Source organism: Hirundo rustica, chromosome 2, assembly GCF_015227805.2.
Source record: "Hirundo rustica isolate bHirRus1 chromosome 2, bHirRus1.pri.v3, whole genome shotgun sequence".
Taxonomy (NCBI): Eukaryota; Metazoa; Chordata; class Aves; order Passeriformes; family Hirundinidae; genus Hirundo; species Hirundo rustica.
This window is the reverse complement of record NC_053451.1, coordinates 92,835,686-92,852,171: the sequence shown is the minus strand read 5'-3', so window position 1 is coordinate 92,852,171 and position 16,486 is coordinate 92,835,686. Positions and strand designations below refer to the sequence as shown.

Sequence of the window (16,486 nt, the reverse complement as noted above, 5' to 3'; positions counted from 1 at the left end):
ACCTTTCACTAGACAAGGCGGCTCAAAGCCCCATCCAAGCCTGGCCTTGAACACTTCCAAGGATGGGAAGTTCCCAGTTTCTCTGAGTAACCTGTTCCAGTGCCTCACCACCCCCAGAGGAAAGAATTTCTTCCTAATGTTCCATCTAAATCTCCTTCCTTTCAATTTGATGCCATTCCCCCTTGTCATGTCACTCTTTGCCTTTGTAAAAAGCCCCTATTCAGAGCTTTATTTTATTTTATTTTTTTTTTTTTTTTTTTTTTTTTTTTTTTTTTGATTGCTAAAGCTTATTGCTGCATGTGAGGATAGGAGTCTCATGTTATTTGAGAAGAGAGTTTTAGCTGTTGGTTTATTTGTTGTCATTTCTGCCATCTTTCCTGGTTTTTCTCTATTCATCCTGAGGGAATTGACGCTCTTGATTTGTGAAATCAGAAATGCCAGCACAGGGTGCTGTGGCTGGAGCACTGCCCGACAGGAATATCCTGGCTGGAACATCTGCCCATCACTAATATCCTGGCAATTGTAGGACATGTATTTGTAAGCACTGAGCGGCTGTTAAACAGAAATTCATGCTAGCATGTATTTGTTATTATTATTTCTTGTTATTTTCAAGATTCTTCATACACATTTGGTTTGTACTAGTGAGTATTGGAAGCATGTTTTGAAACAAAACTAAAAAAATGTTTTGTTTTGGGCTGAAATTATTGTGGAAAATATATTATTAAAAATCTCTAAGCTTCATTTTTCCTTCTTTGTTATTAGGGGTACTTCTTTTTTTGTTGTTGTTCCTGGGGCAGAAAATGAGCGATGATGAGCTGAATCTGTATTTCCTGCCGATATTTAAAGGTTGTTGTAATCAAGACTCTGGAGATGCAGTTAACCTATTTTTGCAGGCATAGTGGAAGGTCAGTGAGTGCACACTCGCCCAGGATTGCTGCTGCTGCAGCATATGCAGTGGGACTGAGGGCAAAGCCAGAGGTCTGGGCTGAAACAGGACCCTTCTTTTACTGGAATGGGACGGAGACTGTGGCAGGAAGGTGGCCAGCAATGCAGACTTTGCTACTGTTTTATTCTGCTCAATGAGGTTGCAATGGGCAGGCGGCCCAAGATGTTGTTATTAGCAAGCACAAGACTTGCAGACTCTGTGGCTTAAGAGACACTGCAAACAACATCATCATTATTATTACTATTATTATTGTTGTTGTTATTGTTATTACGATTATTATTATTATTATTATTTCTTCACCTGATTTAGCTGAAGTGATGTTATTAGCCTAGGAAGAATCTGGTCTGCTGGGATAGTCAGGCTGGGAGGTGAAGTTCTGGTAGAGATTCCAAGAGCCAAGTTTCATGTTAGGTGTGAAGTCTTGATAGCAAATTGTCATGTTGTTAGGGAGACAGTAGAATTTGAAAGTTCTTACAAGAAGAATACTGAAGTTAGTAGTTGCGAATTGTTCACTTGTTGTTTGAGGATACAAATTTTTTTCAACTTTTTGCCCTGTCAGCTGCAGTGATTCTTCTAAATTTGTATTAGAATGTCCTGTTTTCAGTTAGATTAAACACAGTATTCAGAGGATAAAGAGACATGCAAGACCTTGCTGAACCTTTTAGCTCCTGGGCCTGGGCAATTGCGTAGTCCCATGGATAAGTGTGCAAGGAGGAGCACTGTATTGTCCCAGATGAAGCTGGGTAAATGACAAGTGCCAGACAAATTGATCCACTTGTCCTTTCCATGCAGCTAAAAATTACTTTTTTTTTCCTCTTTTTCTTTTTTTTTTCTTTCCTAATGTTATCATACCCAAACAAGGGCATGCAGAGTTTTGTAATTGGATAAAAATTCCTCACTACCTCCCCCAAACAACCTCCATCCTAACTGCTTACTCGAGAGCAGCGGCCCACAGGTCCATTATTCTCTACGCACCAAGGAAGTATATTTTCCTTGGACCTTCCACATGAGGTTGAAACAATATTCAATCCACACTTGTAGGAGCAAGGCTTTTTACTGATCAGTGTGTTCTAGGATTTCACACTGCTCCTTTCACAGTTCCAGTGTGTTCTTTAAAAAATGAAGTCTATATCATTACGCTGTATTAGTCTCTTGTCCTGTCATAGCCTTCCTCCATCTAAAGGGACAGGTTGCAGTGTGAACTCACTCTTTTAGACAAACAAAAAACTGTACTCAACATCATTAAAAATTTTATCATAACCATTCATCAACCTCATATTGAAGGTCCAGGGAAAATTTCTTGGTGGCAGGGAATAATGTACCTGTGGGCCACTGCTCTCGAGTAAGCAGTTAGGATGGAGGTTGTTTGGGGGAGGTAGTGAGGAATTTTTATCCAGTTACAAAATGACACATCCCTTTCTAAATGTGACAAGAGATGGGTTTTATTCGGCCTCCTGTAGAAGAAGTTTGCTTTGCAATTTGCCGCCACTCGCTAAGGATGCACGGCATGCAGATTTCATGCCTTCTGTTTTGGACTGCCTTGTCCAGAGCACTGCTTTTCTTAGCTGTTCATAAATCAAAATGCAGTCTTCACTGTAACAGCGACGTAGCCCATTAATTCCTTTGAAGATCAGGGCCAAGACCGCTGGCTGGCAGGAGAAAACCAGAAGCCAGTGGACACAGCACGCCGGAGTGCTTAGATTGGACTCAGTGATCCTGGAGGTCTTTTCCAATGTAATTGATTCTTTGATTTTGTAATGCCAGCCTAAACCTTGCAGGAGTCAGGCAGTCCCAGTTTTGTGCCATCCGGAATCTTATTGGTTATATCCAAGGTGAGAAATGCTGAATTGCAATAATCCAACTTTGAGTTCTTTGGTCTTGTTTGTAGAGATGTTGAGTTTCTTAGTAAGTTCTTGATGTAGAAAAGATATGTTTTGTAAATGGTGCCTCATGAAAGGCACTATTTTATATTTATATGGGACAGGTATTTCCCACTAGCCCAGTCTCTAGTTAGCTCTTTGCATCATGTCCTGAAAAATATAATGACACTTCTCTCTTTGTATGGCTTAAGTTTGAAAATACTGCTCTTCTTTCAGCCCTGGTCATGTTTCTCGTTTTGCTTGGATTTAAGCCTAGAACTTGGCAGTATGTTGAAGCTGGAACAGTATTTGCATTAATTTTGTGGCTATTGTTGTGAATGAGTACAGTAAATGATAAATGAGCGTTACCTCCTCTGAGGTGTAGCGACCTGGTTCCAGGAACGACACGGCAGCCACACCCAGGCTGCTCGGACCACCAACTCACAGACACCAGTGTGGTGGATGGCTAATGGCATTTATTAACTGATTACATGGGGTTATAATACCTCTGTTTGCTACATCACGTCCGTCTGCTTACGTTACAAGTTACGTGTTGCTTACCTTATCAAGGACACTAACCAACTAAGTGTTGATGGAGGGGTTCTGTCTACCCGTACAGCGCGATATCTTCCGATCGCCTGTCCCTAATCTCCCACAAATTAGTAAGTTTATTTTGAGATCAGTGTGGTTCTGTTTTACTGCTTTGGATATTCTGAGACTACTATACATGCAGGCACTTTCACAGTTATCCTTGTATAGTTAGCCATTTTTCTTTATTTTACGTATTTGTTTTATATGTGAAAAAAGAGAAGTGAGTCACTTAAACTCTGAAAGCAGAATCATAATGTCATAAGCATTAAACATAGATCTAATGCAAAACAGTTCTATGTTTTTAAAACTAGATTTCAAGCTGCTCTTTTTATGAACTGATTTAATTTAAGATTCTTTTGTGACAAGAGAATTATGTGTAAGACACTTGTTCATTTTAGCCAGGAATAAACAGTCTTAAAAAAAAAAAGGTAAGCAAATACTTACTAGGCCCTTTATATACAGAAGCATTTTGGAAAGAAGTGCTCTGTGGCTTATGGCATACTAGTAACTGCAGAAAGGAAAACACCACCACAGAGTGTGGCAATGTGGGTATTTTGAAGCTGTTCATAAAATGAAAATTAGTGTTGTTTCAAATATTTTGAGACAGAACTATTTAACCCAAATCAGGCATTAGATCTTTGATGGCTCACATGGTTACGATATTTCTACAAGCTGGCTTAACTTCAGGGTCAGTACTGAGTGGTGGTACACACAGCCTCTCTGTCAGTAATTTCTGGGAAGAAAAATGGTAGTTAGGGTAATACACAACTAACATGTGGTCCAGAGGATGCCACAAAGGTGATCAGAGGTCTGGAGCATCTCTCCTATGAGAACAGGCTGAGAGAATTGAGGTTGTTCAGAGAAGGCTCTGAGCCAGACCTCGCTGCAGCCTTTTGGTATTTAGAGGGGGCTTACAAAATAGAGGGAGAGTGACTTTACACAGTCAGATAGTGATAGGACAAGGGGGAGTTGTTTTAAACTGAATGAGGAGAGATTTATATTACATGTTAGGAAGAAATTCTTTACTGTAAGAGTACTGAGGCACTGGAACAGGTTGCCCAGAGAAGTTGTGGACGCCTCAACCCTGGAAATGTTCAAGGTGAGGTTGGATGAGGACCTGAGCAGCCTGGTCTAGTGGAAGGTGTTCCAGCCCTGGGGGGGTGGGAAGGGGTTAGAAATAGGTGATCTTTAAGATACTTTCCAATCCAATCTGTTCTGTGATTCTATGATAATTTGATTTTACATTTTGCCCAGAACTCAGCTGGGATCAGTCTATACGTTTTCCCCTTTCCACACACCCGGGGCATGCAGTGAAAGGCTCCCCATCCACAGAAGCAGATGCCTCAAAGCAGGCAGCTTAACCTGCTCCTGAGAAATTATTAGCTGGCTTTCTGGAGAATTTATGCTTGTTCCTTATTTTGTCCAGCCAGAGAAGGTTCTTCCCTGCATTCTAGGTTAGGATACTTGTAGGGCAACAAAGACCTCGGTGTATTGGAGCTCTTTGATCCTGCGTCTGTGCTGTATACAAATTCTTGGTTTGTTCAGATTTAATTTAAAGCTGATAACAATGTGCACATCTACATATTTTTCTCTTTGGAATTGGCACTGACCTGACTGGATGAGAAAGTGAAGGAGATGAGCAGATAGAAAACTAATCCCACGGCTATTATGAAGTGTCAAACAAGTGCAAGTGAGATGAATGAATATATGGGCTGGCTCTCCTAATTTTTGCAGAGAATATGAAAACCCATGACCCTAGTCTCTTTTGCATTGGCATTAAATTGGATAAATTCAATATTTGAGACAAGATGTTGGGGGAACTGTTAATATTAATTAATCGAGTAAAGAAAAACACTCTGGGGAGAAAAATCAACCCAGTTTTTAAACATCCAAACCCTTCAACAAATCTGAGTAAGGTTCATTGACTTCAGTGAAACAGTCCTTGAAGGCACTTTATTTGATAGTACTGGTAAACATAACATGAAAATTTTTTGGTGCTTAGTATTTAGCAAAGCATTATTGAGAAGTCATTGTTTGTTGTCTGGTTAGCATACAATGGCTTCAAACAAATGTGCTGCCAGACTGGAACAGAGAATTTTTGTTTTGTTCCAGTGTTCAGGGTGAAGTTGACTGGTCAATGAAGTTTACAGGCAGCTACGGAGTATCTCTTACATCATGGTATTGTCTCTGCAAGTCACCAGGGCTTTAGCAAAAAAATGTTAGGAAAAATAGTAGTATTTTGGCAGTGCACATACAACCTTTGATAAACTGTAATAGCTGGCACAAGTCCAACATTGTTTACTGTAGCACAACTTCCCTTTCTTGTTTCACAAAAATCATTTTGCAGATTTGACTCCTAGCCACAGCAAGGGAAGGAGGCATCATTTTTTTTAAGACATAGGGCTTTTTTGAAGAAAAAAGATGAAATGGAGACAAGACTAGTGGAGTCAAGTTTATACTGTACACAAAGTCAAAGTAATCTGGATTTTGAGCTTTTATTCAGAGAGAAGGGAGATTTCTGACAGTTTTAGAATGGGAATTCAAGTGATACAAGACTGTATTGACTTCAACAGCATCATTTAAGGTTGACACATTAAGATGGAAAATAATTGTAATGCGTGTTTCTGTTTTCATTGAATTGAACATCATACTTAATTTCATCATGCAATTAAACGCTATTTCATAAGAACTAATACACAGTCCAGAAAAATTTACTATTACATTGCATTTGGGTACTGCTGTTTGCTTCAGTAATAGCCTAAATGTCATAAAATCACTGAGTGGGTTGGGAGGGACATTGCAAGACCATCTGGCCCAACCTTCTGTGGGGAAAGGGAGCCTCGATGAGATTATCTAGCACACTGTCCAGGGCGTTTCCCAGCTCTCCTAGTGAGGCTAAATGGGTTGCAGATATTCTCTGCCATTGATAATGGGTCACGACATCATGTGGTGGGGTGGATGTCTCACAAGGAGGCACCTTATTTTTTTCAAAATGTGTTACTTAAAAGGTATCTCTTTCATAATTTTTATTCTGAAATATTTGCATTGCCACCGAATAAGCTTTGCATTTTGGAAGTTAATGGTAAAAAGTAACTGCTCAGTTGGAGTGAACACTGCTGTTACAGGCACAAAATAAGTTGACATGTCTGTTGAATGAGAGAAGTAAATACAGCTGTCATTCTAAAAGGCTTATCTAGGAGATTTAATTAAAGAATATTTTTGTCTGTTGTTTTTATGTCGCTTAAATACATTTGTGGGTTTGCTTTGTACAGTAGTTCAGGGAAAAGAGTAAGGAAAGCATAATCTTTTCTTTTTCTTCTGAATACAGTCAGAAATTATCTAGGAAAGGTTTTTCCTCTGATAACTATGAGTTACTTAACCTCACAGGCAGTACTAGTTTTAGTGTACAGTGTACTTTTTTAGTGAATTTTATAGTGCAAGTCTGAGGAGCCAGTGAGGGCACTCAGAATTACCTGGATTCTGTTCCCAGCTCTCAGACTCCTTTGGAACTGAACCACTGTACTTTCTAGAAAATTTGGACATCATTGAAGTCGAGGCAGATTGAGAAGCTCAAGCATTTAAGGTTCTTCAGTCAAATTGAAATCTTGGTTTTATACTGAATATCTGGGGAACCACAATGAATCTGTGACATTTTCCAGAAAAGTGTTAAACTGCTTTTCCCTTTAAAAGTTTTTCATTTCTAATGCTAAGTACCTGGAACCCTTGGAAACCTCAAAATGATTATTAAGTCACTCTTAACCTCCCAGATAGTAACAGTTCCAGTAGGCATGGAGCAGAGCATAGCATAACAGCTCCTTCAGTCATTGGGGCTTTTTAGGTGGGCTTTTTTTTCCTTCCCTCTGGTAAACCAGTTAGCTAGCAAAGTGAAATAATTTCTAACAGTATAATGAAGAAAATTGCATACTTAATCATTTTAATGATAGTTTCTTTAGTGAATTTCACTGCCTCCCTACAGTGGAAGTAGTGAATAGAGGAGAATGTTTCCAAGAGTGGCTAAATGCCAAATATGCAAATCTCTGTCACAGCAGAGGTTGATATTAAATAATCTAACGCTATTTTATTGTTTGTTTCCCCTCTCTTCTGTTTTTCCTCTACCTGTTGTAGAACTGGGAAAGATCCATCAGATTGCTAGTTGGAAGTTGATGAGATAAAACAGAACTGAAAATTTTTATGCTTGATTTTTATTTTTGTCAGCTAAATTAAAGCTTATTTCTAAGTTACCGCCTGAGAAATTCATCCTCTGTGGCAAAAACTTGTGTAGGAAACTGGCAAGGTAGTATATGCAGAAATTAGAAATTTGTTGTTAGGTTTTCACACAATAATGGAGGTTTCTTTGGCACCTTCTATTAAAGAGAGGAAGAAATAGCCATAAAAGTCTTGATGTTTAAAAAATACTAAGCCACTGCTGTTTGTTCATTAGCCTCCTTGGGTAGGTTGTAATCTTGGCTGAAGAGCAGCACAAGCCAGCCCTGAAAAAAAATTGATTCCAAGAGAATAGATCCCTGTTCCCAAAGACAAGTAAATGTCTTTTGAATGAAGCTCTTTGTACTAGCTATGCAACAATATGATTGGTCACCCCATTATGGGAGGCCTTTGATAGAGTTAGTTTGTGGTTTATCAGGGGCTTCTTCTTGTTCAAAAATATTTTCTGGAGCTGAGACACAGAAAATAACAGGCTAAACTTGCTTTGCAGGCATCTTTTCCAGGAAACCTGCAATTAGTCCTCGTTCTGCGCCCAACAGGATTTTTCCATCGAGCTCTCTCGGACATTGCTTTCAGATTCAACAAAGATGAGCTTAAAATGAAAGTACCTGTAAGTAAAATCCTCTGTTTTCACCTTACTACCAGGAATCTATAAAAGTACTTTAGGTAACCAGTGAGGACCAAAGAAACCCCAACAAAAACCCATGCTTAGAGGCAGTTCTAGCAATTTTAGCTAATTCATGATGGCTTTTTCTTGAAAGAGTATGTGAATTTTGAAGCAGATGCTTTTCCCATGGACAAATGCTATGGTTTCTGTCACTTGAGCAAACATACAATGGATGCCTGTTATTATATCGCCAGTAAACCCACAGATTGTGTTTTTGTTTGCAAGTGTACAGCATTTATATTTTAAAATAAAATTTGAAACTATATGAGCTGATGATATAAATGTTATTGTAAATTTCAAGGAGGAAAGATGGTCTTTAAGAAAATTTTCCCCCATCTTTCATTTATTTTGGGGAACTGGTCCTTACATGACAAATCCATGTAGACACTATTGTTTTGTCCTGCAGACTCAGGATAACAAGGAAAAAATGAACAAGAAATGAATGTTGCTTTTAGAAAATAGCCAAGTATGGTTGATCAAGATAAAAAAAATCTGGCAATGTTATGCTGTATAATCCATAAGTTGTTGTTGTTGTTTTTTTTTCAGTATGCCTGGTGCCCATGCTCATATTCAGTCATTTACATTTACATTTACATCATCTTCAACTGAAAGAACTGTTAAGTTTGTTTTCCTATATCCACAGGAAACAGTTCCATCTCTCACTTTTATATCAAAGTGCATCTTCTCTTTCAGTGTCTGAAGGATGGGGCTTAGAATCCTTAACAAGGGACTTGTCACCACTGGTCACGTTCACTTTTTTCCTGTCCTGCTGCAGATCATAATGCTGGGCTCAGTGTCAGAACTGCAGGGTTACATTGATAAGACACAATTAACAGAAGATCTTGGTGGCACCCTGGATTACTGCCACAACAGATGGCTGTCCCGTCGTACTGTAAGTCTTAGGCTTTGTTTTAACTTTTCAGCTTAATGAACCCTTCTGTTTTCTACCCTGTCATTTATAAAACAGATTCCAAGTGATGCAAGTTGACTTGCTCAGTGTGAGAAGATGTTCCCAATGGTACTTAGTCATCTTAGAGTAATAATATGAGTAATAACTTGGGAGTGGTTTTCTGAGCACTTGGAGCGAAGGAACTACAGTGTGTTATTGTGTTGAGGTTTATTGGTTTTTGCTACAAGAAAGAAAAAGCTCAAGTTGTAAAATAACTCCAGATTATAAAAATATGAAGAAGATACACCTGATACAAGCCTAAGAAAAATATACAATTAAGGAATTAATGGTGACGGTATCTGTTGCTTGCAAAATTCTACTTTGGCCATTTTTCAGTCTTGTGATTCAGCTGTTTGGGTTTGTTTTGAGAGTTATATTTTGTGTGCTTGTGTTTGTTTGTACATATGTGTGTGATGAACACGAAACATCTTTAATGCTTTTCATTCCAAAAGGCTATAGAAGGTTTCGCCCAAAAGGTTAAGCAAACAGCTCAGATTCTTCAGTCCTTTGGGACTGAGCTGGCCGAAACAGAACTACCAAATGATGTGCAATCAACCAGCTCCCTTCTTGCAACACACACAGAAAAGAAGGACAAAATGAAGGTATGTAATTTTTGTAGAGATGCTGTCTTCTAGTTAAGCTGTCTTTTAATTTATAGCTAGCGGTATTAATGGAAAATATGGACGATGCTAATAGTAATAATGTGAACCATTGGTATCTTTTTGAACTTGTTTTTTTTGATGCTAAAAATCCTTTTTGCATTGAAAAATGACATTTCTTGAAACTAAGTTTATGCATGTACAAATGCATAATGGATTGTATGCGAAACAATAATTTCTTTGTAAGTAGTGGTGTGTTTAATTTGTAGTTTTGTTTGCAACAGGAAATTTGATTGTATTTGCATGCATATTAAAATATATGGCCTTTTGAAACACGAACAAATGTTCTTTCAAAAAGGATCAAATGAAAGCTATTTGGCGGTTTCAGAGCTGTGCATCTAAAATTTTTGAGATATTTGTACCCTAAAGTGACTCTAGAAGGCTGTCTACCAGGAAAATTCAACTCAGTTACACTGGGGTCTTAAGATGGCAAACGTGGAAGAAGCTGACATTTATCTTTCACTATCTGTTGTCAGCCACTGCTTTTAATAAAACTGTGCTTGCTTGAATGCTTTTGAAATCCTTCTTTCAATTCAGTGCCTTGTGAATTCTGCTTAAAAAACATCAAAATGCCACTACAGCGTTTGGGGAGTTTGTTTTGTTTCATTTTGTTTTGTTTTGCTTTGTAGGAGGATATCAGGGTAGCAGTAGAACAGGGAGATGATATCCTTGGCAGTATTACAAAACCAGTTACTGAGAATCCTGAATACAAACTGAATCAAGATCAGCTAGACAATCAAACAACCGTAGAAAGGTGAGAGGTGTGGAATACTAAATATACTGCTTTTCTGCTTCTTTGACCCCTCCCCAGCTCCTTTAATTCCATATTTATGCTTTGAAAATATGCCAATGCTGCCATGTGAACATTATAAAACATTTCAGAAACAACTCCTCTGTTGTCAGATCTGTCCTGAACAAAGTAACTCCCTGATGCCCACTTCAGGGTCACCTGGCTATAGGGAAATGGGGTTGGAATTCTGGTACCACACAATAAATACAGGTCTTTTCATTTTCGTCACATTTGGATTATATGCTTGGGTATCTTTTCCTTATTTTAAAGAATATCAATGCTTTGTTTAGAAACTAAAGTGCAATCTAAGAATTTTTGCTGCTGTAAAGAAGGCATGAGGGGAAGACTGAAGTGATAAACCCCTTCTTTTCAGTAGATTTGTCCATTTCCATTAGGTCCCTTTGAAGTGGGAGAGGTTTTTTCTTTTAAAGCTAATAACTAAACAATGTTGTTAGTAGCCTTTAAAGGGCTGCTAGGGAGTATACCACTCTCGAACTATCTATGCACTGATTTCCTGTGTGCTTCCTTTGAGCATATAAGTAATAGGTATTGTTTTCCTTTGCTCCCTGCCTGCCACATACACACCCCCCTCACATTTCTGCCAGGTTAGAAGACATTATATCACTGTAGCCCAGATGTAAATTTTCACAAAGCTGTGAAAGCATAGCTCATTTCCCCCAGGCAGTATTTTGCATTCTTTTTTTGTCTGTCATTTCTGTGTTACACTCAGGCCGACTTTCTTTCCAAATAACTGTCCATTCCAACCCACGAAGCTTGGCAGAAGTCACTTTTTTTGGTCAGCTGTCCAAGGATGATCAGGGTGGGGGTTGCTAATTTATCCATAACATTCCTATTCAATACGATATCTGATGGAAGTTGGAACAAACTCTGTGTGTGAGTGTCACTGCCTTTTCTCTAGTTGGTTTTAACTTGTAAATTCAGAGTTCATTTCTGTACTGTTAAAGACAGAAGTTCATTACAATTCTGATGTTTAGCCTAAGTACATCAAAGTGCACTTTATGAAGTCCATGGGATATCATACTGTCAAATGCAATAATAGAAGGTAGGTTAAGAAGTGAAAGTTTTAAGTCATTTGCCAGAATTATAATCAAAGAAGATTTTCCTCAGCCCAACACAGCTGTACACTTCCCTGTGACGTTTAATTAATAACTCTGCTTGGAAGAGAGGGAGCAAGGGCCTTCAGGTGAGCTTTGCTCCAAAGAATGAAATGTAAAGGCAGCTGGTTGGTTATAGCAGTACAAATTTTACCTGAATTTTTCCGGATAACCTAAAGCTTGGATTCCTCTGAGTCTTAACCCACATGCATTTACGTATCTTATTTATGCACATTAGCCTCAGCTCCTCATCACCCCACGCCAAAGCTGAGAAGGTGCTTAAAATAAACACTTGCCCATTTTTCAGAACTGAATGTTTGTGTTCAGTTTCAGTTTTTTACATCAATATTGTTGTAGGAAATGTTTCCTGTGTCCAGTTTATTTCTCCTGAAAAATACTGCTTTAGGGAGCCTTTTTATTTACTGTGCAGGATTGCATTGTCCATTGAAGGTTGCACCCATCATTCTTAGAGTATTTTTTTTATGTGTTTTGTTTTGATTTTTAAAGGCTACTGGCTCAATTACATGAAACAGAGACTGCCTTTGATGAGTTTTGGATTAAGCATCAGCAAAAACTAGAGCAGTGTCTGCGCCTTCGGAATTTTGAACACGATTTCAGAGAGGTGAGAACTTCTTGGTGGCGGTCAATATTTGGTAATATAGAAATTATTAGAAAATGCTTCCTGCTCTTGATTTTACAGTTCTTGTGCATACTTGAAAGCTTTCTCCAACCTTTTTCTTGTACTTGCCCTTACTTGACACACAGCTATCTTTACTAGTTTGAATATATATAGAGAGACATAATTTTTTTTTCTCTGCAGGCTTAAGATTTTTTTTTTCCATGAACCTAGCAGTGTATAAGCATTCAAAAACTCCTTTGAAACTGTTCTGTACCGCAGAAGCACAAAATGCAGCTGCAACACTTTCATCTTGCCAATAGGTGCTTTTATGGAACCAAGTCTCAACTAAACATTCTGGCTGTCTCCAGCACTGTGGGTGGGAAGTTGCAACCATAGTATTAGGAGCTGGGTGGAGGCTGAACTACAATTTTCACAGCCAGTTTCTGATCTCATGTTGTTTAGCTCATGTGCTCATTGATGGCATCTCTAGACCCTTTACCCCGGTGTAGCTGATCTTGGAGCACAGCCCCTGTGTCTCCACAAGAGCAGCACTCAGAAACCCTCTTGCAAGCCTTTGTGTGTCTCTAAAACAATTCCTAGAGTGGGGACCTCTCCCCCATGCTTTGCTATTAACGTTGCTTTGTGTGCTTCTCATCTGGTAAAAGCAAGATCATAAATGTTTCCTTATCATTAGTTTTCTTGCATCTTTTTCAGTACCGGGAAACAGGATTACTTCACTGCCTCTTCTTTGTATTTGTTTTCCTTTTGAATTGGGGGGGAAAGGTAGGCTGACAAAGAAAGCTGCTTTGTCTCTGTGCCCCAGTAAGCACATCATGTGAGTCACCTGACTGCACACAGTGTCTATCAGCTATTTAATCGGTGGGTCTCCGGAGAGGTGGAGCTCTCGTCGTTCATCCATTGCTGTGTCTCATTTCAGGTCAAAGCAGCTTTGGATATTGTGTCCGAGAGACTGTCTGCTTTCACAGATGTGGGAAACAGCCGTTCACATGTGGAGCATATTTTGAAAGATCTTGCCAGCTTTGAAGAAAAATCACATGTAAGAACTCTGCAAGTCTCCCTAATTTCTACTATGACAGTGCACGTGCAGAGGGGAATGGGCTTTGGTTGTTGAGTGTGCCAGCTTAAGCTGACAGCAAGGCAGATTTGGAGTCTCAGGTAACTTACAGAAGGAATCTGTAATAAAGTCTTCAATCATTGGAGCATTATTGGACATCCCTCAATAAAGAGCAGACTGACCAGACACAAAGTGTGAATGCTTCATGTAAGAATTGCATGAAGTGTCTACATAGCCGAGTTTTGCATTTACTAATCGAGGGGCCGCTTCCATTCCTGTTAAAGCCATGTCTTTCAATGAATCTTAGAAATAAGGAAGCTGTGTATTGAACGTACGATAAAGATGGCCAACAGAAATGTACACTGAACAATATAAAAAGGGAACCTTTTTCTGATCTGTGCTTCACAGTGAAACAAATTGCTCTCTAAATGAGGCCATTGCTCTTAAGGCTGAGATAGGTATTTTTTAATTCGAGTTCAGGTTGGTGCTGTACCCTGAATTGCATGCATACACACACAGATCCTGCTGAATAAGGCATAGAAAGACAACAGTGGTTCCTTCACAGTGAGGCCTGTGATTAAACTCTCTGTTTTTTCTGAGGTACTCTGGTACATGAAAGTTTTTGGGCATCTGGGAAGACAGGAAATCACTTTGATTTATTAAGCAAGGCAGATATTAACTAAAGATGTATTCTTTATCGATATGTGTATTTTGCTGTGTAAAAACAATTTTAAATATTTTTCATTGATCTTGATCCAAGGAAATATGTATTTTAATCAGTGCTCTTTTTCTTAGGAAACTGTAGCAAAAGCCAGAATGTTAGCCTCAGAGCGTGATGCTTTTATTCAAAGCAATCATTATGCTGTGGACTCCATTATTCCAAAATGCAGTGAACTTCATCATCTCTGTGATGCTTTGACTACTGAGACAGAACGGAGGAGAAATCTTCTTAACAAATCCCTGGAACTGCATGACTTACTAGAGAAGGTAAATTTAGTGTGCAACAGTTGTTTCCCAAAACCCCAGTTGAACAATTATCATAATGGTAGGTAACATTATCTCACCGTGCTGGAAATTTTCTCTTTAAATAGCAGAATTCACGACAAGGTTGAGGTGTTTTAGGCTCTTAGTGTGTGATGCTGACATTGGTGCATTCTGAGCCTGTTCTTCTCTGTTTCCAGTCCATGAAGTGGTGTGATGAAGGAATTTACCTGCTGGCTTCCCAGCCAGTAGATAAGTGTCAGTCTCAGGATGGTGCAGAATCAGCATTACAGGAGATTGAAAAATTCCTGGATACTGGTGCTGGCAATAAAATCAAGGAGTTGAATAAAATTTACAGAGAGTATGCACATATCCTCAGTGAAGACCTAAAGGTACCAGAAGTTTATGTGTATCTGTGTGTCCATTTGTTCTTTAGAATTGCTCTCTTGTACTGCCGTTGATAAAGCTAAATAATCAGTACTAGGAGTATTACCTGTGAACTGGAAAGCCAATACATTTCTGTGCCTGAGTCTCATCATATTATTGGATAATCATCAGGGGTTCAGAGACTTTTCATAACTACTCAAAGTTTTCAGACAGTAAAATTACTTTTTTAAAAAAATTCTCCCAAGTGAGTATTTGAAATATCTTTTGTTTTATGTGGCAAAAAATGTGCTACTTTTTTTTCTTTTTTAGAACTTAAGAATATATTCCTTTTATTCGTGGTTGATCTTTTCATGTAACAGAACCTTTAGAAATTCAAAAATATCTTATTTTTTAAAAATTGAAATTTGAATCCCAGATTTCTCTATAGTAAGCACACAAAATATTTTTGAAGTGATGTTCCAATTTTTAAGTGTACTAAATCACAGTAAGTTACACCTTGTTAAGAGTGAAGAGTTAGTGTAGTATTTCTATATATGGTATAAAAGTAATTGCAATTTCAAGTCAATATGCTGTAGATGTTCTAGATGTCAGTGTAGCTTGTTGATAGGTCTCTGACAAGAATTTAAAAATTATAATAAGTTATTTAAATTATTTTTTTAGTTCAAGGTTTTGGTTTTTTTATTTCCATGGCAACCATAGGAGCATGTGCAAAAGGTTTTCCAGAAGCAAGAAAGCATGGAAGAAATGTTTCAAAAGCGACAAGTAAGTCTTAAGAAGCTGGCAGCTAAGCAGACACGTCCTGTTCAGCCAGTTGCTCCAAGACCTGAAGCATTTGTAAAATCTCCTTGTACCTCTCCAGGTAAGTAACTGTATTAGCCTTTAGGTTTTTTGTGCTATGCTGAGAAGAGAAAAGAAAGTTAAAGAAACTCCAGCCATAATTTGTGGCTGCATGAACACATGTGTCAGATCTGATCCAAACTTCCATTTGATTCTGGTTTACATGTGTAGGTCTTCAAAGAGAAAACGCGTCCAGCTCAGAAAGCAGCGCGCTTCGGAGGGGAAACTACAGAAAAGGAAAGGTATTTTTTTCACTTTGCATGTTTCACACATGTACTGCTTGAAAAAGCCATAGTACAACAGAACATTCAGGAACTCTCAATTAGTATGAGGGAATTCTACTGAAAAAGTGATGGCATCGTCCCAGTTGAAGTAACACTGGTGAAACAGTCATGTGGTTTAAATAGGGGCTGCTTTGTTGCTGGGCTGGTTATGAGGGAGGTTAAAGTAAATAGTTGCCAATATTAGGAAAAATGTTAGGGGCAGCAAAATATTAAGTCTATGAACGGGAAATATTTTTTATTTGCCAGTAGTAATTGGCTACTCTTAAAACCGTTGACAGTGAAGAAGTAGTTGTCATTGGCTCCAAGACAGCTTCACCTGACCTAGTGGGTTGCCATTCCCGTGTGGGGATGGTCTTCCTGCCCTGCCTGCAGGAAGGGAAGTATCCTGACAGCAGCGACAAAAACAAGTAGTTTCTCACTGGGTTAGAGTTGAATCAGCTCAGCAAAGGTTCAGCAAAAGGCAAGGAAGGCAGGACCACATGACCAGGATGGACAACATTTAG

General features: G+C 38.7%; 1 protein-coding gene across 13 annotated transcripts in view; it reads left to right on the top strand.

Moving 5' to 3' along the window:
• Positions 1 to 16,486, top strand: part of MCF2L (MCF.2 cell line derived transforming sequence like) — a 146,601-nt gene that overhangs the window by 108,127 nt on the left and 21,988 nt on the right. For all 13 annotated transcript variants that reach the window (XM_040089997.2, XM_040089980.2, XM_040090082.2 and 10 more), the window contains 10 exons: positions 8,111 to 8,230; positions 9,063 to 9,179; positions 9,689 to 9,838; positions 10,525 to 10,649; positions 12,308 to 12,422; positions 13,357 to 13,476; positions 14,290 to 14,481; positions 14,676 to 14,867; positions 15,562 to 15,721; positions 15,871 to 15,941. In XM_040089997.2, coding sequence (XP_039945931.1) covers positions 8,111 to 8,230; positions 9,063 to 9,179; positions 9,689 to 9,838; positions 10,525 to 10,649; positions 12,308 to 12,422; positions 13,357 to 13,476; positions 14,290 to 14,481; positions 14,676 to 14,867; positions 15,562 to 15,721; positions 15,871 to 15,941 — 1,362 coding nt within the window. The remainder of the gene's footprint in view (positions 1 to 8,110; positions 8,231 to 9,062; positions 9,180 to 9,688; positions 9,839 to 10,524; positions 10,650 to 12,307; positions 12,423 to 13,356; positions 13,477 to 14,289; positions 14,482 to 14,675; positions 14,868 to 15,561; positions 15,722 to 15,870; positions 15,942 to 16,486) is intronic.